General features: G+C 38.1%; 1 protein-coding gene across 1 annotated transcript; it reads left to right on the top strand.

Moving 5' to 3' along the window:
• Positions 1-127: 127 nt before the first annotated feature.
• Positions 128-25,242, top strand: LOC138372892 (perilipin-4-like). Its single transcript, XM_069338567.1, has 5 exons — positions 128-158; positions 17,823-18,221; positions 18,303-18,941; positions 19,413-19,726; positions 25,138-25,242. Exons 1-5 carry the CDS (start codon positions 128-130, stop codon positions 25,240-25,242), a joined length of 1,488 nt encoding a protein of 495 aa, XP_069194668.1.
• The last annotated feature ends 599 nt before the right edge of the window (positions 25,243-25,841 follow it).

The raw sequence follows: 25,841 nt of genomic DNA, 5'->3' as shown, positions 1-25,841 counted from the left end.
ATAATAGTGGGAGGATTTCGACTATTTCATATCTTGAATCTAGCAAGACCTTGAAACTGTACATAATGTGAGACTCAATACAAGCTGTGGAGCCCAGGTTATTGGATATCAATGAAGAGCGCACTGTATGCAGAGTGCGCACCGTCGCAACTCACCAGGTAACTATACAGAGTGCGCACCGTCACAACTGACCAAGTAACTTTACAGAGTGCGCACTGTCACAGCTGACCAAGTAACTTTACAGAGTGCGCACTGTCACAACTCACCAGTAGTAGGGAGTAAGAGCCACAGACGATATTTTTTTGGGGGAGAGGACCCCTGTGGACTGTACAGTTCACAGACGATATTTTTTTTCAGGCGAGAGGACCCCTGTGGACTGTACAGTCCACAGACGATATTTTTTTTTTGGGCAAATATCGTGTGTGGATCTTCGGGGGTTTCAGGTAATTTAGAATATCGTCTGTGGATCTTCGGGGTTTTCAGGTGAATTTGTGCAGTCACAGATTTGTAATTAGGGAATTCTTATAATGAAAAATAATGTCATACGAGTTTGTTAAAGTTCTTATGAGAAAAATAATTTCCGAGACTTAGAAGTTTGTTAAGGCCTTATAGGAGAAATTCAAATATCTTGTGTAGCTCTTTAGGGTTTCCAGGAGAACTCTACGGACATATTTTACATGTTTTCAACTTACAAAATCGTCTATGTAAGCCTTAGTTATTCATATAAATTTAGAAAGTTATCTGTATAAGTCAGGGTTTTCAGGGGCTCGTACCTCACACCCCCTCCCTCCCCCCTTACCTCTCAATCTCTCGCGTCACCTTTATTTACCTTACGCCCGGCCGGCCAGTCGCCTCTTATCATATCTTATCTTCTCCATAATATCTGGACCGTCCCTCATCTCTCTCTCTCTCCTCCTATGTCCTTACAACTATTTTCAGAGTTTCAAATAATCATAGAAGTTTATTTATATGTTTATGACCGAATTTGTAAAAGGACCATTTTCAGAGAATATTGTCTTAGATGTTTTGTTAAGGAAAACAGACAACTTATCCATAACATTTAGTTTTATATCCATTTACGGCTATTTCATCTGTAAAGACCAAAATTGAACAGAGCCCTGTTTTAAGCTCATATTTCATCAGAGTCCAGTTTATACCGAAAATTCGCCAGAGTCTACTTTGAGAGCAAAATTAGTCAGAGACAGTATTTAGCTCATATTTCATCAGAGTCCAATTATCAACAGAAATTTGCCAGAGTCTACTTTGAGATCAAAATTAGTCAGAGACAGTTTTAGCTCATATTTCATCAGAGACCATTTTATACCTAAAAATGAACAGAGTCCACTTTGTGAGCAAATTAGTCAGAGACAGTATTTAGCTCATATTTCATCAGAGTCCAATTATCAACAGAAATTCGCCAGAGTCTACTTTGAGATCAAAATTAGTCAGAGACAGTTTTAGCTCATATTTCATCAGAGACCATTTTATACCTAAAAATGAACAGAGTCCACTTTGTAAGCAAAATTAGTCAGAGACAGTTTTTAGCTCATATTTCATCAGAGTCCAATTATCAACAGAAATTCGCCAGAGTCTACTTTGAGAGCAAAATTCGTCACAGACAGTTTTAAGCTCATATTTCATCAGAGTCCAATTATCAACAGAAATTCGCCAGAGTCTACTTTGAGAGCAAAATTCGTCACAGACAGTTTTAAGCTCATATTTCATCAGAGTCCAATTATCAACAGAAATTCGCCAGAGTCTACTTTGTGAGCAAATTTCATCAGTGTCCTGTAATCTGTGAAAATTTGACAGAGTCCAGTTCTTGATCGAAATTCATCAGAGTCCAGTTTTCTAGCAAAATTCGCCAGAGTCTACTTTGTGCCAAAATATTCAGAGTCCAGTTCATGATCGAAATTAATCAGAGTCCAATTAAAGACCCAAATTTGACAGAGACCACATTTTCGCTACTAGCAGTCCAATCCCCCTGAAATTTTAAACAGTCATATTTCAGACGTAGTAAATAAGATCAAGTCAGTTACAGAGCTCCAGCTCTTGTCCCCCTGTATTTGCATATTTTCTCTATATTCAGCTGTGTTCTTCACATTTTTTCCATGTTTTCTGTGTTCATTCCATGTTCTATAAATGTTCACAGCAAGCTCAGTTCAAATTTTTTCTGCCGTTCCAAATTTACAAAGACAAACCTTTCTTGTAACTTCTTAACTAAAAATCTTTCGCCAATCAACTGAAACATAGTCACTTTCCTCATTTCTCAACTAACTTATTATCCAATCTACCAAAAATTGTCAAAGGAATCTTTCCAACACTGTTCATAACTAAACTTATTCCCTAGTCATCAGAAAATAACCGTGTTCTTCATGTTTCATTGTCATTTCATAACTAAAAAAATCTTTCGCCAATCAACTAAAAAACATAGTCACTTTCGTCATTTCTCAACTAAACTTATTATCCAGTCAACTAAAAAATAGTTACTTCATCATGTTTCCTTGTCATTTCTTAACTGAAATATCACTTCTCTCATTTAAAATAGTCATGTGTAACCTCTTTCCAACACTGTTCTAACTAAAGCAACCTTTCACATCGCTAAAATAGTTACTTCATCATGTTTCCTTGTCATTTCTTAACTGAAATATCACTTCTCTCATCTGAAATAGTCATGTGTAGCCTCTTTCCAACACTGTTCTTAACTAAAGTAGCCTTTCACTTCGCTAAAATAGTCATATTCATCGTTGTTCCTAACTAAAATATATGTCGTTAAGTAAGAAATATAGTCAAAGACACTCTTCGAGACATCAAGGACTTACTCAAAGACATCAAAGTTGCACTCAAAGACATCCTTTGAGACATCAAAGACATCCTTTGAGACATCAAAGACATCCTTTAAGACTTCAATGGGACTCTTCGAGATATCAAAAGACACTCTCAAACACTCAAAAATTTACTTGCATCCTCAAAGTTATTCTCAGAGGCATAAAAGTAATTCTCAGAGCTATCAAACTTGTTCTCAAAGTCATCAAAGTTATTCACAGAGTCATCAAAGTTAATCTAAGACATCATTTTTCATCAAAGATATTCTCTCTAAACCATCAATGTTCTTCTCTAAGACATAAAAGTTATTCTCTATGTCATCAAAAAGTTATTCTCTGAGCTAACAAAATACTACTCATGTTCTCAAAGACGTTCTCCAATTCATCAAAGTTGTTTCAAAGACATCAAAGTTAATCTCAGAGTTATCCAAAGATATTCTCATGTCCACAAAAGTTAATCCAAGAGACGTCACAGTTAATCTCAGACATCTTCGTTCATAAAAGTTATTCTCAGAGACATCTAAAGTTATTCTTTAAGACAACAAAGTCTTTCTCAGAGTCATCAAAGTTATTCTCAGAGTCACCTTTGTTATTCAAAGAAGCCTTCTGAGACATCCTCGTTCAACAAAAACTGTCCTCAGAGCCATCAAAAAGTTAAATACAGTCGTCAAAGTTATTCTCTAAGTATCTTTTCGTTCATCAGAGAAGCTTTCTAAGACATCTTTGTTCATCCAAGTTGTTCTCTAAGACATCAATCTTGTTCTCTAAGACATCAAAGATGTTCTCTAAATCATAAAAGTTAATCTCTAAGTATCTTTTCGTTCATCAGAGAAGCTTTCTAAGACATCTTTGTTCATCCAAGTTGTTCTCTAAGACATCAATCTTGTTCTCTAAGACATCAAAGATGTTCTCTAAATCATAAAAGTTAATCTCTAAGTTACCTTCGTTCGTCAGAGAAACTTTCCAAAACATCTTTGTTCATCAAACTTGTTTTCAAAGTCATCAAAAGTTAATCTAAGACATCTTTTTTCATCAAAGTTATTTTCAGAGACATCTAAAGTTATTATGTAAGACATAAAAGTTATTCTCAGAGTCATCAAATGTTATTCTCGAAGTCATCAAAGATATTTTCAGAGACATCTAAAGTTAATTTCTATGTTATAAAAGTTATTCTCAGAGACATCTAAAGTTAATCTTGGTCATCAAAGTTGTTCTCTAAACATCAATGTTGTTCTCCAAGACTTCAAAGATGTTCTCAAAATCATAAAAGTTATTCCCAGAGCTATCAAAGTTATTCTCAAAGTCATCAAAGTTATTCAAAGAGCTAACAAAAGTTATTCTCTAAGTAACCTTTCGTTCATCAGAGAAGCTTTCTAAGACATCTTCGTTCATCAATGTTGATCTCTAAGTCACCTTCATTCATCAAAGAAACTCTCCTTCTTCCATCATGTTATTCTTTAAGACATCTTCAGTCATAAAATTTCTCTCCAAAATGTAACTAGTTCAGCTTTTCATACCAAACCTGCACTTGTTAAAATATATTTCCTTAGTTGCTTTACCCTAAAACTGTTCTCTGAACTACACTGTTCAAACCTACGTAACCTATCCTCTCCACCCAATGTTACTTAGTTAACGTAACGTTCCTAAACCTAACTTTACCTATCTTACCTTACCTTACCTATCTTACCTGACTTTACCTATCTTACCTAACTTAACCTGCATAACCTAACTTTACCTATGTTACCTTACCTTACCTATCTTACCTAACCTAACCTAACTTTACCTATGTTACCTTACCTTACCTACCTTTCCTAACTTAACCTGCTTAACCTATCTTACCTATCTTACCTAACTTTACCTATGTTACCTTACCTTACCTACCTTTCCTAACTTAACCTGCTTAACCTATCTTACCTAACTTTACCTATGTTACCTTACCTTACCTACCTTTCCTAACTTAACCTGCTTAACCTATCTTACCTATCTTACCTAACTTTACCTATCTTACCTATCTTACCTAACTTTACCTATGTTACCTTACCTTACCTACCTTTCCTAACTTAACCTGCTTAACCTATCTTACCTATCTTACCTAACTTTACCTATCTTACCTAACTTAACTTTCATAACCTAACTTTACCTATCCTAACATAACTTACCTTACCTTCCCTATCTTACTTAACTTTACCTATCCTAACATAACTTACCTTACCTATCTTACCTAACTTTACCTATCTTACCTAACTTAACCTGCATAACCTAACTTTACCTATCCTAACCTAACTTACCTTACCTTACCTTACCTATCTTACCTAACTTTACCTATCTTACCTAACTTAACCTGCATAACCTAACTTTACCTATCCTAACCTAACTTATCCTGCATAACCTAACTTTACCTATGTTACCTTACCTTACCTATCTTACCTAACCTAACCTAACTTTACCTATGTTACCTTACCTTACCTTACCTATCTTACCTAACTTAACCTAACTTTACCTATGTTACCTAACTTAACCTTCATAACCTAACTTTACCTATCCTAACATAATTTACCTTACCTTCCCTATCTTACCTAACTTTACCTATCCTAACATAACTTACCTTACCTATCATACCTAACTTAACCTGCTTAACCTAATTTACCTTACTTTACCTAACTTATATACCTTATCTTACCTATCCTAACGTAACCTAACTTGCTATACCTAACTTAATCTTACATTCCCAAACTGATGCATCCTAACTTATCTAGTCAAACCAGACATGATCTAACTTACATAAGTATTCCTTCTTGTCTTTTGTGTTTCGTCAATCATTGTCTCATATTCATTTACTCATTTCATTAGTTAATTTCTCAAATGGTCACTTATGCATTTCAAGTGCTATTTGTTAGAGATTGGATATTTAAGCATTTCAAAGAATTTTTGTTATATATGGGCATTTACTCATTTCAAGGGATAATTTCTCAAATGGACGTTTTTGCATTTCAAGTGTTATTTGTTTAAGATTGGGTATTTAACCATTTCAAAGGTTTTTCTTATATATGGGAACTTACTCGTTTCAAGGGTCAATTTCTCTAATGGTCATTTTTGCAGATCAAGGGTTATTTGTTAAAGTTCATCAAGTTGCTCATAAGTTGTATTTATTATGTTTGTTATCATTTATTCTTATTCCCCAACCCCTTAACCTAACCTCTTGTAATCTTAGTGTATTTAGTAGGTTCTATCTTATGTTCTTATTCCCCAATCCCTTAACCTAACCTCTTGTAATCTTAGCGTATTTAGTAGGTTCTATCTTATGTTCTTATTCCCCAATCCCTTAACCTAACCTCTTGTAATCTTAGCGTATTTAGTAGGTTCTATCTTATGTTCTTATTCCCCAACCCCTTAACCTAACCTCTTGTAATCTTAGCGTATTTAGTAGGTTCTATCTTATGTTCTTATTCCCCAATCCCTTAACCTAACCTCTTGTAATCTTAGCGTATTTAGTAGGTTCTATCTTATGTTCTTATTCCCCAACCCCTTAACCTAACCTCTTGTAATCTTAGCGTATTTAGTAGGTTCTATCTTATGTTCTTATTCCCCAATCCCTTAACCTAACCTCTTGTAATCTTAGCGTATTTAGTAGGTTCTATCTTATGTTCTTATTCCCCAACCCTTTAACCTAACCTTTCAGATGTAGTTTATTGTGTTTTTGACATATTTGTTGAATATATTATCCTTTTCCTAACCTTTCAGATGTAGTTTTGTTTCTCCTTTGTATATTTTTACCCAAACCATCTTTCCTTCTTTTACTTTGATTTCACATTTAAGTTCATTCTTTATCATAGTAATAATAAAAATTACAATAGTAAAGAATCAGATCTACTAAGACTTGAAATTGAGAAACAAGAGCTCAAGGGAGTGAGAGCATGAAAGAAGAGCAAGGAGTAAGAGAGAGGGGGCGGAAGAAAATGGGACCAAAGAAGAGAGAATGAGAGAGAGTGTGGGCATGGGAGCACTAAGACTTGAATTTGAGAAAAAGAAAAACTAAGTGAATGAGAGTGAGGGTGTGAGAATGGGAGCATTAAGACTTGAATTTGAGAAAGAAGAGAGCATTTGAGCAAATGAGGGAGAGAGAGGGGGAGGAAGAGAGAGAATAAGGGAGAGAGATAGAAAAGGAGGGTTAGAAGGAGTAGGAGAATCAAAGTAAAGAAGGAGAAAAGGTTTGGGTAAAAATATACAAAGGAGAAACAAAACTACATCTGAAAGGTTAGGAAAAGGATAATATATTCAACAAATACGTCAAAAACACAATAAACTACATCTGAAAGGTTAGGTTAAAGGGTTGGGGAATAAGAACATATGATAGAACCTACTAAATACGCTAAGATTACAAGAGGTTAGGTTAAGGGGTTGGGGAATAAGAACATATGATAGAACCTACTAAATACACTAAGATTACAAGAGGTTAGGTTAAGGGGTTGGGGAATAAGAACATATGATAGAACCTACTAAATACACTAAGATTACAAGAGGTTAGGTTAAGGGGTTGGGGAATAAGAACATAAGATAGAACCTACTAAATACGCTAAGATTACAAGAGGTTAGGTTAAGGGATTGGGGAATAAGAACATAAGATAGAACCTACTAAATACACTAAGATTGCAAGAGGTTAGGTTAAGGGGTTGGGGAATAAGAACATAAGATAGAACCTACTAAATACACTAAGATTACAAGAGGTTAGGTTAAGGGGTTGGGGAATAAGAACATAAGCTAGAACCTACTAAATACACTAAGATTACAAGAGGTTAGGTTAAGGGATTGGGGAATAAGAACATAAGATAGAACCTACTAAATACACTAAGATTACAAGAGGTTAGGTTAAGGGGTTGGGGAATAAGAACATAAGATAGAACCTACTAAATACACTAAGATTACAAGAGGTTAGGTTAAGGGGTTGGGGAATAAGAACATAAGATAGAACCTACTAAATACACTAAGATTACAAGAGGTTAGGTTAAGGGGTTGGGGAATAAGAATAAATGATAACAAACATAATAAATACAACTTATGAGCAACTTGATGAACTTTAACAAATAACCCTTGATCTGCAAAAATGACCATTAGAGAAATTGACCCTTGAAACGAGTAAGTTCCCATATATAAGAAAAACCTTTGAAATGGTTAAATACCCAATCTTAAACAAATAACACTTGAAATGCAAAAACGTCCATTTGAGAAATTATCCCTTGAAATGAGTAAATGCCCATATATAACAAAAATTCTTTGAAATGCTTAAATATCCAATCTCTAACAAATAGCACTTGAAATGCATAAGTGACCATTTGAGAAATTAACTAATGAAATGAGTAAATGAATATGAGACAATGATTGACGAAACACAAAAGACAAGAAGGAATACTTATGTAAGTTAGATCATGTCTGGTTTGACTAGATAAGTTAGGATGCATCAGTTTGGGAATGTAAGATTAAGTTAGGTATAGCAAGTTAGGTTACGTTAGGATAGGTAAGATAAGGTATATAAGTTAGGTAAAGTAAGGTAAATTAGGTTAAGCAGGTTAAGTTAGGTATGATAGGTAAGGTAAGTTATGTTAGGATAGGTAAAGTTAGGTAAGATAGGGAAGGTAAGGTAAATTATGTTAGGATAGGTAAAGTTAGGTTATGAAGGTTAAGTTAGGTAACATAGGTAAAGTTAGGTTAAGTTAGGTAAGATAGGTAAGGTAAGGTAAGGTAACATAGGTAAAGTTAGGTTAGGTTAGGTAAGATAGGTAAGGTAAGGTAACATAGGTAAAGTTAGGTTATGCAGGATAAGTTAGGTTAGGATAGGTAAAGTTAGGTTATGCAGGTTAAGTTAGGTAAGATAGGTAAAGTTAGGTAAGATAGGTAAGGTAAGGTAAGGTAAGTTAGGTTAGGATAGGTAAAGTTAGGTTATGCAGGTTAAGTTAGGTAAGATAGGTAAAGTTAGGTAAGATAGGTAAGGTAAGTTATGTTAGGATAGGTAAAGTTAAGTAAGATAGGGAAGGTAAGGTAAGTTATGTTAGGATAGGTAAAGTTAGGTTATGAAAGTTAAGTTAGGTAAGATAGGTAAAGTTAGGTAAGATAGGTAAGATAGGTTAAGCAGGTTAAGTTAGGAAAGGTAGGTAAGGTAAGGTAACATAGGTAAAGTTAGGTAAGATAGGTAAGATAGGTAAAGTTAGGTAAGATAGGTAAGATAGGTTAAGCAGGTTAAGTTAGGAAAGGTAGGTAAGGTAAGGTAACATAGGTAAAGTTAGGTAAGATAGGTTAAGCAGGTTAAGTTAGGAAAGGTAGGTAAGGTAAGGTAACATAGGTAAAGTTAGGTAAGATAGGTAAGATAGGTTAAGCAGGTTAAGTTAGGAAAGGTAGGTAAGGTAAGGTAACATAGGTAAAGTTAGGTTAGGTTAGGTAAGATAGGTAAGGTAAGGTAACATAGGTAAAGTTAGGTTATGCAGCTTAAGTTAGGTAAGATAGGTAAAGTCAGGTAAGATAGGTAAGGTAAGGTAAGATAGGTAAAGTTAGGTTTAGGAACGTTACGTTAACTAAGTAACATTGGGTGGAGAGGATAGGTTACGTAGGTTTGAACAGTGTAGTTCAGAGAACAGTTTTAGGGTAAAGCAACTAAGGAAATATATTTTAACAAGTGCAGGTTTGGTATGAAAAGCTGAACTAGTTACATTTTGGAGAGAAATTTTATGACTGAAGATGTCTTAAAGAATAACATGATGGAAGAAGGAGAGTTTCTTTGATGAATGAAGGTGACTTAGAGATCAACATTGATGAACGAAGATGTCTTAGAAAGCTTCTCTGATGAACGAAAGGTTACTTAGAGAATAACTTTTGTTAGCTCTTTGAATAACTTTGATGACTTTGAGAATAACTTTGATAGCTCTGGGAATAACTTTTATGATTTTGAGAACATCTTTGATGTCTTGGAGAATAACATTGATGTTTAGAGAACAACTTTGATGACCAAGATTAACTTTAGATGTCTCTGAGAATAACTTTTATAACATAGAAATTAACTTTAGATGTCTCTGAAAATATCTTTGATGACTTCGAGAATAACATTTGATGACTCTGAGAATAACTTTTATGTCTTACATAATAACTTTAGATGTCTCTGAAAATAACTTTGATGAAAAAAGATGTCTTAGATTAACTTTTGATGACTTTGAAAACAAGTTTGATGAACAAAGATGTTTTGGAAAGTTTCTCTGACGAACGAAGGTAACTTAGAGATTAACTTTTATGATTTAGAGAACATCTTTGATGTCTTAGAGAACAAGATTGATGTCTTAGAGAACAACTTGGATGAACAAAGATGTCTTAGAAAGCTTCTCTGATGAACGAAAAGATACTTAGAGATTAACTTTTATGATTTAGAGAACATCTTTGATGTCTTAGAGAACAAGATTGATGTCTTAGAGAACAACTTGGATGAACAAAGATGTCTTAGAAAGCTTCTCTGATGAACGAAAAGATACTTAGAGAATAACTTTGACGACTGTATTTAACTTTTTGATGGCTCTGAGGACAGTTTTTGTTGAACGAGGATGTCTCAGAAGGCTTCTTTGAATAACAAAGGTGACTCTGAGAATAACTTTGATGACTCTGAGAAAGACTTTGTTGTCTTAAAGAATAACTTTAGATGTCTCTGAGAATAACTTTTATGAACGAAGATGTCTGAGATTAACTGTGACGTCTCTTGGATTAACTTTTGTGGACATGAGAATATCTTTGGATAACTCTGAGATTAACTTTGATGTCTTTGAAACAACTTTGATGAATTGGAGAACGTCTTTGAGAACATGAGTAGTATTTTGTTAGCTCAGAGAATAACTTTTTGATGACATAGAGAATAACTTTTATGTCTTAGAGAAGAACATTGATGGTTTAGAGAGAATATCTTTGATGAAAAATGATGTCTTAGATTAACTTTGATGACTCTGTGAATAACTTTGATGACTTTGAGAACAAGTTTGATAGCTCTGAGAATTACTTTTATGCCTCTGAGAATAACTTTGAGGATGCAAGTAAATTTTTGAGTGTTTGAGAGTGTCTTTTGATATCTCGAAGAGTCCCATTGAAGTCTTAAAGGATGTCTTTGATGTCTCAAAGGATGTCTTTGATGTCTCAAAGGATGTCTTTGAGTGCAACTTTGATGTCTTTGAGTAAGTCCTTTATGTCTCGAAGAGTGTCTTTGACTATATTTCTTACTTAACGACATATATTTTAGTTAGGAACAACGATGAATATGACTATTTTAGCGAAGTGAAAGGCTACTTTAGTTAAGAACAGTGTTGGAAAGAGGCTACACATGACTATTTCAGATGAGAGAAGTGATATTTCAGTTAAGAAATGACAAGGAAACATGATGAAGTAACTATTTTAGCGATGTGAAAGGTTGCTTTAGTTAGAACAGTGTTGGAAAGAGGTTACACATGACTATTTTAAATGAGAGAAGTGATATTTCAGTTAAGAAATGACAAGGAAACATGATGAAGTAACTATTTTTTAGTTGACTGGATAATAAGTTTAGTTGAGAAATGACGAAAGTGACTATGTTTTTTAGTTGATTGGCGAAAGATTTTTTTAGTTATGAAATGACAATGAAACATGAAGAACACGGTTATTTTCTGATGACTAGGGAATAAGTTTAGTTATGAACAGTGTTGGAAAGATTCCTTTGACAATTTTTGGTAGATTGGATAATAAGTTAGTTGAGAAATGAGGAAAGTGACTATGTTTCAGTTGATTGGCGAAAGATTTTTAGTTAAGAAGTTACAAGAAAGGTTTGTCTTTGTAAATTTGGAACGGCAGAAAAAATTTGAACTGAGCTTGCTGTGAACATTTATAGAACATGGAATGAACACAGAAAACATGGAAAAAATGTGAAGAACACAGCTGAATATAGAGAAAATATGCAAATACAGGGGGACAAGAGCTGGAGCTCTGTAACTGACTTGATCTTATTTACTACGTCTGAAATATGACTGTTTAAAATTTCAGGGGGATTGGACTGCTAGTAGCGAAAATGTGGTCTCTGTCAAATTTGGGTCTTTAATTGGACTCTGATTAATTTCGATCATGAACTGGACTCTGAATATTTTGGCACAAAGTAGACTCTGGCGAATTTTGCTAGAAAACTGGACTCTGATGAATTTCGATCAAGAACTGGACTCTGTCAAATTTTCACAGATTACAGGACACTGATGAAATTTGCTCACAAAGTAGACTCTGGCGAATTTCTGTTGATAATTGGACTCTGATGAAATATGAGCTTAAAACTGTCTGTGACGAATTTTGCTCTCAAAGTAGACTCTGGCGAATTTCTGTTGATAATTGGACTCTGATGAAATATGAGCTTAAAACTGTCTGTGACGAATTTTGCTCTCAAAGTAGACTCTGGCGAATTTCTGTTGATAATTGGACTCTGATGAAATATGAGCTAAAACTGTCTCTGACTAATTTTGCTTACAAGTGGACTCTGTTCATTTTTAGGTATAAAATGGTCTCTGATGAAATATGAGCTAAAACTGTCTCTGACTAATTTTGATCTCAAAGTAGACTCTGGCGAATTTCTGTTGATAATTGGACTCTGATGAAATATGAGCTAAATACTGTCTCTGACTAATTTGCTCACAAAGTGGACTCTGTTCATTTTTAGGTATAAAATGGTCTCTGATGAAATATGAGCTAAAACTGTCTCTGACTAATTTTGATCTCAAAGTAGACTCTGGCAAATTTCTGTTGATAATTGGACTCTGATGAAATATGAGCTAAATACTGTCTCTGACTAATTTTGCTCTCAAAGTAGACTCTGGCGAATTTTCGGTATAAACTGGACTCTGATGAAATATGAGCTTAAAACAGGGCTCTGTTCAATTTTGGTCTTTACAGATGAAATAGCCGTAAATGGATATAAAACTAAATGTTATGGATAAGTTGTCTGTTTTCCTTAACAAAACATCTAAGACAATATTCTCTGAAAATGGTCCTTTTACAAATTCGGTCATAAACATATAAATAAACTTCTATGATTATTTGAAACTCTGAAAATAGTTGTAAGGACATAGGAGGAGAGAGAGAGAGATGAGGGACGGTCCAGATATTATGGAGAAGATAAGATATGATAAGAGGCGACTGGCCGGCCGGGCGTAAGGTAAATAAAGGTGACGCGAGAGATTGAGAGGTAAGGGGGGAGGGAGGGGGTGTGAGGTACGAGCCCCTGAAAACCCTGACTTATACAGATAACTTTCTAAATTTATATGAATAACTAAGGCTTACATAGACGATTTTGTAAGTTGAAAACATGTAAAATATGTCCGTAGAGTTCTCCTGGAAACCCTAAAGAGCTACACAAGATATTTGAATTTCTCCTATAAGGCCTTAACAAACTTCTAAGTCTCGGAAATTATTTTTCTCATAAGAACTTTAACAAACTCGTATGACATTATTTTTCATTATAAGAATTCCCTAATTACAAATCTGTGACTGCACAAATTCACCTGAAAACCCCGAAGATCCACAGACGATATTCTAAATTACCTGAAACCCCCGAAGATCCACACACGATATTTGCCCAAAAAAAAAATATCGTCTGTGGACTGTACAGTCCACAGGGGTCCTCTCGCCTGAAAAAAAATATCGTCTGTGAACTGTACAGTCCACAGGGGTCCTCTCCCCAAAAAAAATATCGTCTGTGGCTCTTACTCCCTACTACTGGTGAGTTGTGACAGTGCGCACTCTGTAAAGTTACTTGGTCAGCTGTGACAGTGCGCACTCTGTAAAGTTACTTGGTCAGTTGTGACGGTGCGCACTCTGTATAGTTACCTGGTGAGTTGCGACGGTGCGCACTCTGCATACAGTGCGCTCTTCATTGATATCCAATAACCTGGGCTCCACAGCTTGTATTGAGTCTCACATTATGTACAGTTTCAAGGTCTTGCTAGATTCAAGATATGAAATAGTCGAAATCCTCCCACTATTATCTGCTCGAAAAATATTGAAATAGTAAGAGAGAAATACATGTAAACTTGAGATGACTTTAGTAAAAGCATTTTGTGAATCCTGTAATAATATACTTTTTATGATTAAACAAAATGCTTTTGTGATTATCGACTGAAGTAATTTTCCTAAAACAGATTTAAAGCTATCTGGACATATAAACTATATAACATATGAACTATAAAGCTAGTTCGAGGCAAGTGAACTCTTTTCTTTTAAATAGACATTTAATTTGCTACCCTCCACGGCTCTAGTGCCTTGCTCGACTTTAATGATTTATTAAATATGCAAGACATGAGCTTACTAAACTATTTTATTTAATTCTTTAGGCACCCTGACACCTGACACCTGGATGGACAGCGCTTCGGATTCGTAGTCCTGAGGTTCCGGGTTCGATCCCCGGTGGAAGCGGAGACAAATGGGCAAAATGTTTTCTTTCACCTTGATGCCCCTGTTACTTAGCAGTAAATAGGTACCTGGGAGTTAGACAGCTGCTACGGGCTGCTACCTGGGGGTGTGTAACAAAAAGGAGGCCAGCTGGTCGAGGACCGGGCCCCGAAATCATCTCAAGATAACCCTATAAAACACACCTTCTGGACCTGTTTAGTTTTAATTTTGCTATTTACTTTAATCTTCCTCTCTCATTATCACTTTTCTGATCAACTCGTCTTCTTCATAACCAACATAAATTTCTTCAGCTGCATTACGTCAAGATCTTTTCACAAGAAAATACAGAGACGAAGAACTTATTTACAATTCCATCTATTTCTTTGTCATTATCAGCTGCCTGACCGCTTTCAGTTTTCAAGGGAGCAGTTATCAAGGGCACAGTATCAAGGGCACAGTTATCAAGGGCACAGTAATGAAGGGCACAGTAATGAAGGGCACAGTTATCAAGGGCACAGTTATCAAGGGCACAGTTATCAAGGGCACAGTTATCAAGGGCACAGTAATGAAGGGCACAGTTATCAAGGGCACAGTTATCAAGGGCACAGTAATCAAGGGCACAGTTATCAAGGGCACAGTAATGAAGGGCACAGTTATCAAGGGCACAGTTATCAAGGGCACAGTAATCAAGTGCACAGTTATCAAGGGCACAGTAATGAAGGGCACAGTTATCAAGGGCGCAGTTATCAAGGGCACAGTTATCAAGGGCCACAGTTATCAAGGGCACAGTAATGAAGGGCACAGTAATGAAGGGCACAGTAATGAAGGGCACAGTTATCAAGGGCACAGTAATCAAGGGCACAGTTATCAAGGGCACAGTTATCAAGGGCACAGTTATCAAGGGCACAGTTATCAAGGGCACAGTAATGAAGGGCACAGTTATCAAGGGCACAGTTATCAAGGGCACAGTAATCAAGGGCACAGTAATGAAGGGCACAGTTATCAAGGGCACAGTTATCAAGGGCACAGTTATCAAGGGCACAGTAATCAAGGGCACAGTAATGAAGGGCACAGTTATCAAGGGCACAATAATGAAGGGCACAGTTATCAAGGGCACAGTTATCAAGGGCACAGTAATCAAGGGCACAGTAATCAAGGGCACAGTAATCAAGGGCACAGTTATCAAGGGCACAGTTATCAAGGGCACAGTTATCAAGGGCACAGTAATCAAGGGCACAGTAATGAAGGGCACAGTTATCAAGGGCACAGTTATCAAGGGCACAGTTATCAAGGGCACAGTTATCAAGGGCACAGTAATGAAGGGCACAGTTATCAAGGGCACAGTTATCAAGGGCACAGTAAACAAGGGCACAGTTATCAAGGGCACAGTAATGAAGGGCACAGTTATCAAGGGCACAGTTATCAAGGGCACAGTAATCAAGGGCACAGTAATGAAGGGCACAGTAATGAAGGGCACAGTTATCAAGGGCACAGTTATCAAGGGCACAGTTATCAAGGGCACAGTTATCAAGGGCACAGTAATCAAGGGCACAGTAATGAAGGGCACAGTTATCAAGGGCACAGTTATCAAGGGCACAGTTATCAAGGGCACAGTAATGAAGGGCACAGTAATGAAGGGCACAGTTATCAAGGGCACAGTAATGAAGGGCACAGTTATCAAGGGCACAGTTATCAAGGGCACAGTAATCAAGGGCACAGTAATCAAGGGCACAGTAATCAAGGGCACAGTTATCAAGGGCACAGTTATCAAGGGCACAGTTATCAAGGGCACAGTAATCAAGGGCACAGTAATGAAGGGCACAGTTATCAAGGGCACAGTTATCAAGGGCACAGTTATCAAGGGCACAGTTATCAAGGGCACAGTAATGAAGGGCACAGTTATCAAGGGCACAGTTATCAAGGGCACAGTAAACAAGGGCACAGTTATCAAGGGCACAGTAATGAAGGGCACAGTTATCAAGGGCACAGTTATCAAGGGCACAGTAATCAAGGGCACAGTAATGAAGGGCACAGTAATGAAGGGCACAGTTATCAAGGGCACAGTTATCAAGGGCACAGTTATCAAGGGCACAGTTATCAAGGGCACAGTTATCAGGGGCACAGTAATGAAGGGCACAGTAATGAAGGGCACAGTAATGAAGGGCACAGTTATCAAGGGCACAGTAATCAAGTGCACAGTTATCAAGGGCACAGTAATGAAGGGCACAGTTATCAAGGGCGCAGTTATCAAGGGCACAGTTATCAAGGGCACAGTTATCAAGGGCACAGTAATGAAGGGCACAGTAATGAAGGGCACAGTAATGAAGGGCACAGTTATCAAGGGCACAGTAATCAAGGGCACAGTTATCAAGGGCACAGTTATCAAGGGCACAGTTATCAGGGGCACAGTTATCAAGGGCACAGTTATCAAGGGCACAGTAATGAAGGGCACAGTTATCAAGGGCACAGTTATCAAGGGCACAGTAATCAAGGGCACAGTAATGAAGGGCACAGTTATCAAGGGCACAGTTATCAAGGGCACAGTTATCAAGGGCACAGTAATCAAGGGCACAGTAATGAAGGGCACAGTTATCAAGGGCACAGTAATGAAGGGCACAGTTATCAAGGGCACAGTTATCAAGGGCACAGTAATCAAGGGCACAGTAATCAAGGGCACAGTAATCAAGGGCACAGTTATCAAGGGCACAGTTATCAAGGGCACAGTTATCAAGGGCACAGTAATGAAGGGCACAGTAATGAAGGGCACAGTTATCAAGGGCACAGTTATCAAGGGCACAGTTATCAAGGGCACAGTTATCAAGGGCACAGTAATGAAGGGCACAGTTATCAAGGGCACAGTTATCAAGGGCACAGTAAACAAGGGCACAGTTATCAAGGGCACAGTAATGAAGGGCACAGTTATCAAGGGCACAGTTATCAAGGGCACAGTAATCAAGGGCACAGTAATGAAGGGCACAGTAATGAAGGGCACAGTTATCAAGGGCACAGTTATCAAGGGCACAGTTATCAAGGGCACAGTTATCAAGGGCACAGTTATCAAGGGCACAGTAATGAAGGGCACAGTAATGAAGGGCACAGTAATCAAGGGCACAGTTATCAAGGGCACAGTTATCAAGGGCACAGTTATCAAGTGCACAGTTATCAAGGGCACAGTTATCAAGGGCACAGTAATGAAGGGCACAGTTATCAAGGGCACAGTTATCAAGGACACAGTAATCAAGGGCACAGTAATCAAGGGCACAGTAATGAAGGGCACAGTTATCAAGGGCACAGTTATCAAGGACACAGTTATCAAGGGCACAGTTATCAAGGGCACAGTAATGAAGGGCACAGTTATCAAGGGCACAGTTATCAAGGGCACAGTAATCAAGGGCACAGTTATCAAGGGCACAGTTATCAAGGGCACAGTTATCAAGGGCACAGTTATCAAGGGCACAGTTATCAAGGGCACAGTTATCAAGGGCACAGTTATCAAGGGCACAGTAATGAAGGGCACAGTAATAAAGGGCACAGTAATGAAGGGCACAGTTATCAAGGGCACAGTAATCAAGGGCACAGTTATCAAGGGCACAGTTATCAAGGGCACAGTAATCAAGGGCACAGTAATCAAGGGCACAGTTTTCAAGGGCACAGTACTGAAGGGCACAGTTATCAAGGGTACAGTTATCAAGGGTACAGTTATCAAGGGTACAGTAATCAAGGGCACAGTACTGAAGGGCACAGTTATCAAGGACACAGTTATCAAGGGCACAGTAATCAAGGGCACAGTTATCAAGGGCGCAGTTATCAAGGACACAGTTCTCAAGGTCACAGTTATCAAGGGCACAGTAATCAAGGGCACAGTTGTCAAGGCCACAGTACTGAAGGGCACAGTTATCAAGGGCACAGTAATCAAGGGCACAGTTTTCAAGGCCACAGTACTGAAGGGCACAGTTATCAAGGGTACAGTTATCAAGGGTACAGTAATCAAGGGCACAGTAATCAAGGGTACAGTTATCAAGGGCACAGTAATCAAGGGCACAGTACTGAAGGGCACAGTTATCAAGGACACAGTTATCAAGGGCACAGTAATCAAGGGCACAGTTATCAAGGGCACAGTTATCAAGGACACAGTTCTCAAGGACACAGTAATCAAGGGCACAGTAATCAAGGGCACAGTTATCAAGGACACAGTTCTCAAGGACACAGTTATCAAGGGCACAGTAATCAAGGGCACAGTTTTCAAGGCCACTGTACTGAAGGGCACAGTTATCAAGGGTACAGTTATCAAGGGTACAGTTATCAAGAGCACAGTAATCAAGGGCACAGTACTGAAGGGCACAGTTATCAAGGACACAGTTATCAAGGGCACAGTAATCAAGGGCACAGTTTTCAAGGGCACAGTACTGAAGGGCACAGTTATCAAGGGTACAGTTATCAAGGGTACAGTTATCAAGGGCACAGTAATCAAGGGCACAGTAATCAAGGACACAGTTATCAAGGACACAGTTTTCAAGGGCACAGTAATCAAGGACACAGTTATCAAGGGCACAGTTATCAAGGGCACAGTTATCAAGGGCACAGTTATCAAGGGTACAGTTATGAAGGGCACAGTAATCAAGGGCACAGTTATCAAGGGCACAGTTATCAAGGGTACAATTATCAAGGGCCCAGTAATCAAGGGCACAGTTATCAAGGGTACAGTTATCAAGGGCACAGTTATCAAGGGCACAGTTATCAAGGGCACAGTTATCAAGCGCACAGTTATCAAGGGCACAGTTATCAAGGGCACAGTTATCAAGGGCACAGTTATCAAGGGCACAGTAATGAAGGGCACAGTTATCAAGGGCACAGTTATCAAGGGCACAGTTATCAAGGGCACAGTTATCAAGGGCACAGTTATCAAGGGCACAGTTATCAAGGGCACAGTAATCAAGGGCACAGTAATCAAGGGCACAGTTATCAAGGGCACAGTTTTCAAGGGCACAGTACTGAAGGGCACAGTTATCAAGAGCACAGTTATCAAGGGCACAGTAATCAAGGGCACAGTTATCAAGGGCACAGTAATCAAGGGCACAGTTATCAAGGGCACAGTTCTCAAGGGCACAGTTATCAAGCGCACAGTTATCAAGGGCACAGTTATCAAGGGCACAGTAATGAAGGGCACAGTTATCAAGGGCACAGTTATCAAGAGCACAGTAATGAAGGGCACAGTTATCAAGGGCACAGTTATCAAGGTCACAGTTATCAAGGACACAGTTATCAAGGGCACAGTTATCAAGGGCACAGTTATCAAGGGCACAGTAATCAAGGGCACAGTTATCAAGGGCACAGTTATCAAGGGCACAGTTATCAAAGGCACAGTTTTGAAGGGCACAGTAATCAAGGGCACAGTAATCAAGGGCGCAGTTTTCAAGGGCACAGTACTGAAGGGCACAGTTATCAAGGGCACAGTAATCAAGGGCACAGTAATCAAGGGCACAGTAATCAAGGGCACAGTTATCAAGGGCCACAGTAATCAAGGGCACAGTTATCAAGGGCACAGTTTTCAAGGGCACAGTTATCAAGGGCACAGTAATCAAGGGCACAGTTATCAAGGGCACAGTAATCAAGGGCACAGTTATCAAGTGCACAGTTATCAAGGGCACAGTTTTCAAGAGCACAGTTATCAAGGGCACAGTTATCAAGGGCACAGTAATCAAGGGCACAGTTATCAAGGGCACAGTTATCAAGGGCACAGTTATCAAGGGCACAGTAATCAAGATCATAGTTATCAAGGGCACAGTTTTCAAGGGCACAGTATTCAAGATCATAGTTATCAAGGGCACAGTAATCAAGGGCACAGTTTTCAACCTTATCTTTCTACGTATTATCTGAAAATTCTTTAATGATGGTTCTCTGCTTGCCGCTTTACGACTACATAGTTATATTGAATTTTTTTCTATTTTTTTTTAATATTTGAAATTAGTTTGAAAATTTAAAATTAATAGTTCTAATAGAGATTGACTTCTCCGTTCCTAATTATTTTGTGCATAGTTTATTTCCTGATAAAGTGCTTTAATCTCAAGGTTTCATAGTGGTGGTCTTTGTCTTTCCACCAAAACAACTAAATGATATACTACATTCTGGAGCTTTTAAAGAATGCTTGTCAATGATTCAAAATTTGAATGTATATTGTAATGGGTTATTATGTCACCCTCGGCTAAAACCAAACCTGTCATCTTAAAATGAACGTCGCTTTTGGCCGTTTGTCCGTATGGCCGAATATAGACGTAATTTTAAAAAAATGAAAATAAATTTTGGATTTTTTTTTTCAACAACAGTAAGTTAAGGGTCCTGTGATAGGTTAGGTGGGCAGGAAATACTCATAAAGTTTGAAAACGGTCTGAAAAAAGTTAATTGAAAGTTTCCTCTTCAAAGCTTACCGAGTAAGCCGGACGACTCAAACAGAAAACGGAAACAGTACCTCACTTTTGTGAGTCGATTTAATTTCAAATTACGTTCAAATTTGGCCATAGCGCCGCGCATACCTGCCAAAAGTGACGTTATTTTTAAGATGACGAGTTGGCCTAAACCACCGCTACGTCGCATGCACAGCTCGTCTCCCGCGTTCATGTCCACTGAATCTACTCTTTCCCAGAAACCCTTTAATCTTTTAAAATTGTCTTCAAAGATATCTGACGCATGAAGTTAATTTTTATCATACAACGTTTCCATGTTATTTTATATATAATTTCTTTGTGATCACTATTGCGGAATTCATTGGTTATTTCCATATTGATAATCTTTGTCAATTTGATTGTCAGGACTAAAACCAGAATACTATTGTTTCTGCACAATGAAATCACAGCAGTATGATACGTCTATGAGAAAATGTTTGCAGCGTGGCAGGGTCAAACCAGTGTCCTGGGTTCTCCCAGACGCATGCTGTACCCATGGACCATAATATGATAAAGATTTACACAACCTGGAATCTGCGAGGCCATTGGAATCTGGATGTACTGAACTGATAGCTAACCAAAGTTTCACATTAACCCACAGACACTATGAGGTATGCATTGGAGTACTCCATCAAACACTCTAGTGAAATTCTCAATGAAATCACGGTATGCACCTGATTCGATCCTGTCGTCCTGCTCCCCCCCAAAAAAATCATTATTGTTTCTGGTGGGCTCAGTAACAAATTTTAACAGGACGTAGTCTACAATCACTACCAGTAAGTATTCAGCCCCTGAGTTGCAGGTCTTTAATGTCCAATTTAATCTTTTGAGGTTTAATTCTTTAATCATACACACAATAAAAATGTTGATATGATTTTCATCTTTTCGCAAAATTGTTTAATGTGTGGTTCATTCAGACTACTACTAGGGCTGACTACTAGGGCTGACTACTAGGGCTGACTACTAGGGCTGCATACTACTTCACTTAGTTGTTTCCCTTGTTTAATTCTGCCAATATGGATTCTATGTTGGTCTCTGATTTTATCTCCTCTTTTTACAAAACACTTCAGATCTACTTTCAAATAGATAGCAACTCATCTCCTTTTCTATCTGTTCAGTCGACATGAAAGATCTATTATTTCTTGATATGTAGCTGAACCAGTACATCCTTTCTGTCGACACCTGAGCATGTTACAGTGTGTCGACACCAGAGCATGTTACAGTGTGTCAAACGTTGCATTTCACATTAGTGCAAGAAGGCCATCCATCTTATTCCTCACACATTTAGATTTTGTATAACGTAACTGAAACATCTTTTCTGTACTACTATACTACTTAGTATATTATTTTTTATTTCAAAACTGTTTGTTATAGTTTATACGATATGTTTATTCCTTTCACAATTATTTATATTGGTTCCGATATTCATTATCCATCAATATCCATTGACTGTTTAAAGTAGTACATACAACTCCCTTTAATGAGTCTACAAAAACTACCACCCATTTCCTCTGGAGGTGAGCCTTGTACCACGCATATACGATGTTTGTCAACGTAAGGGTCCCAGTTACCCATGGGTGGCATGCATAGTTCATGCTAAACTTTTGGAGACGTTGACGTAACCAATCGTTCATGACCTCCACTCACTGCTGATTTTCAGCCTTGGCAAAACACCACACCTAACCAGAACCCCCATCATTATTCCTAATTAATACATTATACTTGTAACTAGTGTACTGATAGTAATTAGCATTATTCTATAACTTGTCCTCTACAGATTTTAACGTGACACTTTACCCATAACTAGTGTGGTGACAATGTTAATCATCACCTTGTAGCTGTTACTAATGATATGATAGTGTTTAGCACTACACTGTACCTGTAACTATGCCGTAAGGAACTATTCAAACAAAGTGCCAAGCAGAGTAAACTATGTAGCACCATTAAAGTTGCAGGATATTGAAACACGAATATAGCCGGGAATCCAGCAACCTCGACTGTCCTAAATCTGTTGAAGATAAGAAACAGCCAATGATGAACTTCGACTACCTGAAGATGGACTGGATCACATAACTTCAAAACCGTGAGCCCCGGAAGCACCTTAAGGTAACCTCAAGGTGACACCAGATCCACCACAACAGAATCACGGAGGTGAAAGGACTGGCGAGACATAAGGAACAAACTAACCCTTTATTTTACGGATTTTCTCCCAGATCTTGGGGGTGAGGAGTGTCAACCATAAGGGTGGAAAATATGAGTTCACAACTCTCAGTGCTTAGCAGTACAGACTGGCTATCAATGTTGCAACTGATGTTGCAACTGCTGTATTGTGTTCACCGTACATCTTTTGCCACTGCTCTATTTCTAATTACTTTCATAATCTGTGATTGATTCTGTGGTATGTAACTGTCTACATTTCTTCTCTTAGGTGTAAGTTTTGCAGCTTCGTCTGCAATGTCATTTCCTATATCTCCCACATGATTTGGCACCCAGTTAGTTAATAAGTACCTGACGGCCTTGACGTTTGAGTGTTTGCATTAATGATATGACATTTGTTATCAGATGAATGTTGTCATGTATGTGATCTTGTTGCAAGGTTTCAATGGCGGTGTTTGAATCTGTATGTATGATAACATGTTGTCGGTGTTTAGCAAGAGCATGTCCCAAAGGCTTTTGAATGGCTAGCATCTCTGTAGAGTTGAACACCCGTTTGAGAGTTTCCAACTATTTACAGAGTTACCTGCTTTAACTGCAGCTCCGGTTTTCTTGTCCCTGCTGGTCTACTGATCCATCTGTGAAGTATGTTAAGCTGTCGGATGCCAAGTTTGCTTCTATATGCATCTGTGCAATATTACGTAGCAGATGAGGATTAGTCTGGTTCTTTTTCCCTCAAGAACCATAATCTTAAAGTCTGAGCAGCGATTCCCAAAGGGCGTGCATAACAAAGTCTGCATGTATTTGGTCGACACCCCTTCTCAGTGACTATATTTGTTATATCGAATGTATTGACGGTGTTTATTACATAAAGGGGCCACCTGGTGCTATTGGAGGCTCTTCTGTCCAGAGTTAGTGCTCCAGTGAGTATATCTTTAAGTGAACTGATTCAAGGTCTAGTCAACATCTTGGTCAGCATGCATGCAGCTATAACTTTTACCCTTATTTCAATTGACGTTAGCTTGGTTTCTAGTCTTAGGTTCAATATTTAAGTCCATCTGGGAGCTCCTGTTATGACTTGTGTTGCATCATTTTGAATCACCTCAACGTTTGCCACTGGCCAGGAAAAAGAGTGAGTAAGGCAGGCGCTGCATAATCAACTAGGGAACGATTAACGTGTATATAAAACATTCTTAACACTTTGTGTTCCTCTCCTAGACAGGGCCTTGTGATTGCTCTCATTATATTTAGTCGTGATTTTTGCTTTCTCCTTCAGATATTGAATTTGCTTGTTGAATGTCATTTTAAAATGTATCCACACTCCGAGATATGGTATTGTGTAGCCCACTGAAGGTTAATGTCTTGAATGCGTAGGTGCCTGTCTGGAGTGTTGCCGCCTAGTCTCATTGTCTTAGACTTCTGTGCAGATATTTTTAGCCCTAAAATGCTGCATTCAGATATTACTTTATCTAATGCACCTTGTGCTTTATTTAGAAGTGAAGGACCTGTAATGACTAATGCTATATCATCAGCATAGCTTAGCAATTTAACCCCTTCTGTAAATGATATGGTAACAAGGTTTTCCATAAGGTTGTTAAAATGACTAGGACTGAGGACTCCTCCTTGTGGAGTCCCATTCTCATGCAAGTGGTAGTCCGACACTTATCCTTGCAACTTTACTCTGGCATACCTGTGACTAGGTAATCTTGAATCCATCCTAGCATATTTCACTTTACACCTTTTTTAACTAAGGTGAGTAAAATTGTTTGCGGGCCTTGCAAATTCGAATGCTTTTTCTAGGTCAAGGAAGATCACTATAGCTGGACCTGAGTTAACTGTTCCTAGTAATATTGCTATGCAGTTGGCAGTACCTACTCCTCTAGTGAAGCAAATATGTGTTTATGAAGGTCTCCAGTCTCCACAGTAGCCTATTTAAGACCATCCGTTCTGCAGTTTTACTAATGCATGATGTTAAGGAAATGGGTCTGTAATTGCCAGGTTCTTTCTGGTTAGGAATCAGTATGATGTCTGCTTTCTTCCAAGAGGGCGGTAGTTTGCCTTGCTGCTAAGATGCATTGATGACGTCCAATATTCCTTGTTCTCCAGCAGGACCTGTGTGTACGATCGTTGAGTATTGTAATGTTATCAGCACCTGGTGCAGTGTCCTTACCACCTTTTTGGCTCTGATTAGTTCTTGTTTGGTGAAGGGACAGTCACATTCGTCATTGTAGCTATACTCTCATGAATGGCTGTCAACCTCTCATGTTTTAATTGTTCTTGTTGCCTTTTGACCATTGCAGGAAGCTGATATGAAGCCGCTACTTCTGCAAATTGAAGAGCAAGTCTCTCAGCCTCCTGCAAAGGTTGAGTACAAGTCTGTGGTCGGGCTGGTCGACCTGATATAGTTTTAATCTGACCCCTTATCTTGCCAAGATTACTATGTTCTATTTAGAGTTTGACACCCCTCGAACCATCTTGCCTCCTTTACCTCTAGAAACTCGTCTTGCTTCTGATATCGCCGCTCTTAGCAGAGTTCTTCCTTCTGTGTGGGTTTCTCTTTAAATGTTTTCTGAAGGTGTTGAGACTGTGGTTTTGTTCTTTAACTATTACTAAAGAACCAATTTTCTTTTTGATGTGTTCTGTATTGCTGAGGAAGTCTTGGTTGTGGGGTTGATATAAAGCCATTGCTTGGTTACTGACTTTACTACTTATAATAATACATGGCTGGCAGCGTCCAAGCGTGGTGGTCGTCCTGCACAGACATGCCGCGTATGAAACGCAGCACATACAAACGAATGGTGCCGTTGCTATGAACATGACATCCCTCCTTTTCTTTGAAAAGATTGAATACAGGATGTCTACCATGCTTGTAGCACAAAGCAAAGTTATTGACAAAGTAAGTTATTAACATATCAAAAGATGCTGCATAGATTTTACATTAAATAAGTGCACAAAGAATTTAAACAACTTAATCTTTACCACACACGATTTCAATGTTACAAAT

The sequence above is a fragment of the Procambarus clarkii genome, chromosome 40 (genome assembly GCF_040958095.1).
Source record: "Procambarus clarkii isolate CNS0578487 chromosome 40, FALCON_Pclarkii_2.0, whole genome shotgun sequence".
Lineage (NCBI taxonomy): Eukaryota > Metazoa > Arthropoda > Malacostraca > Decapoda > Cambaridae > Procambarus > Procambarus clarkii.
The sequence above is the reverse complement of the archived record's forward strand: the minus strand, read 5'-3'. Positions and strand labels throughout refer to the sequence as shown.

Bases quoted from the DNA above. Each gene is read 5' to 3' on its own strand.
- LOC138372892 (XM_069338567.1), top strand. From the start codon at position 128: ATGCAGAGTGCGCACCGTCGCAACTCACCAG. The intron at 159-17,822 runs GTAACTATACAG...TCAAGGGCACAG, and splicing joins GCACCGTCGCAACTCACCAG to TTATCAAGGGCACAGTTATC. The intron at 18,222-18,302 runs GTACAGTAATCA...TGAAGGGCACAG, and splicing joins CAAGGGTACAGTTATCAAGG to TTATCAAGGACACAGTTATC.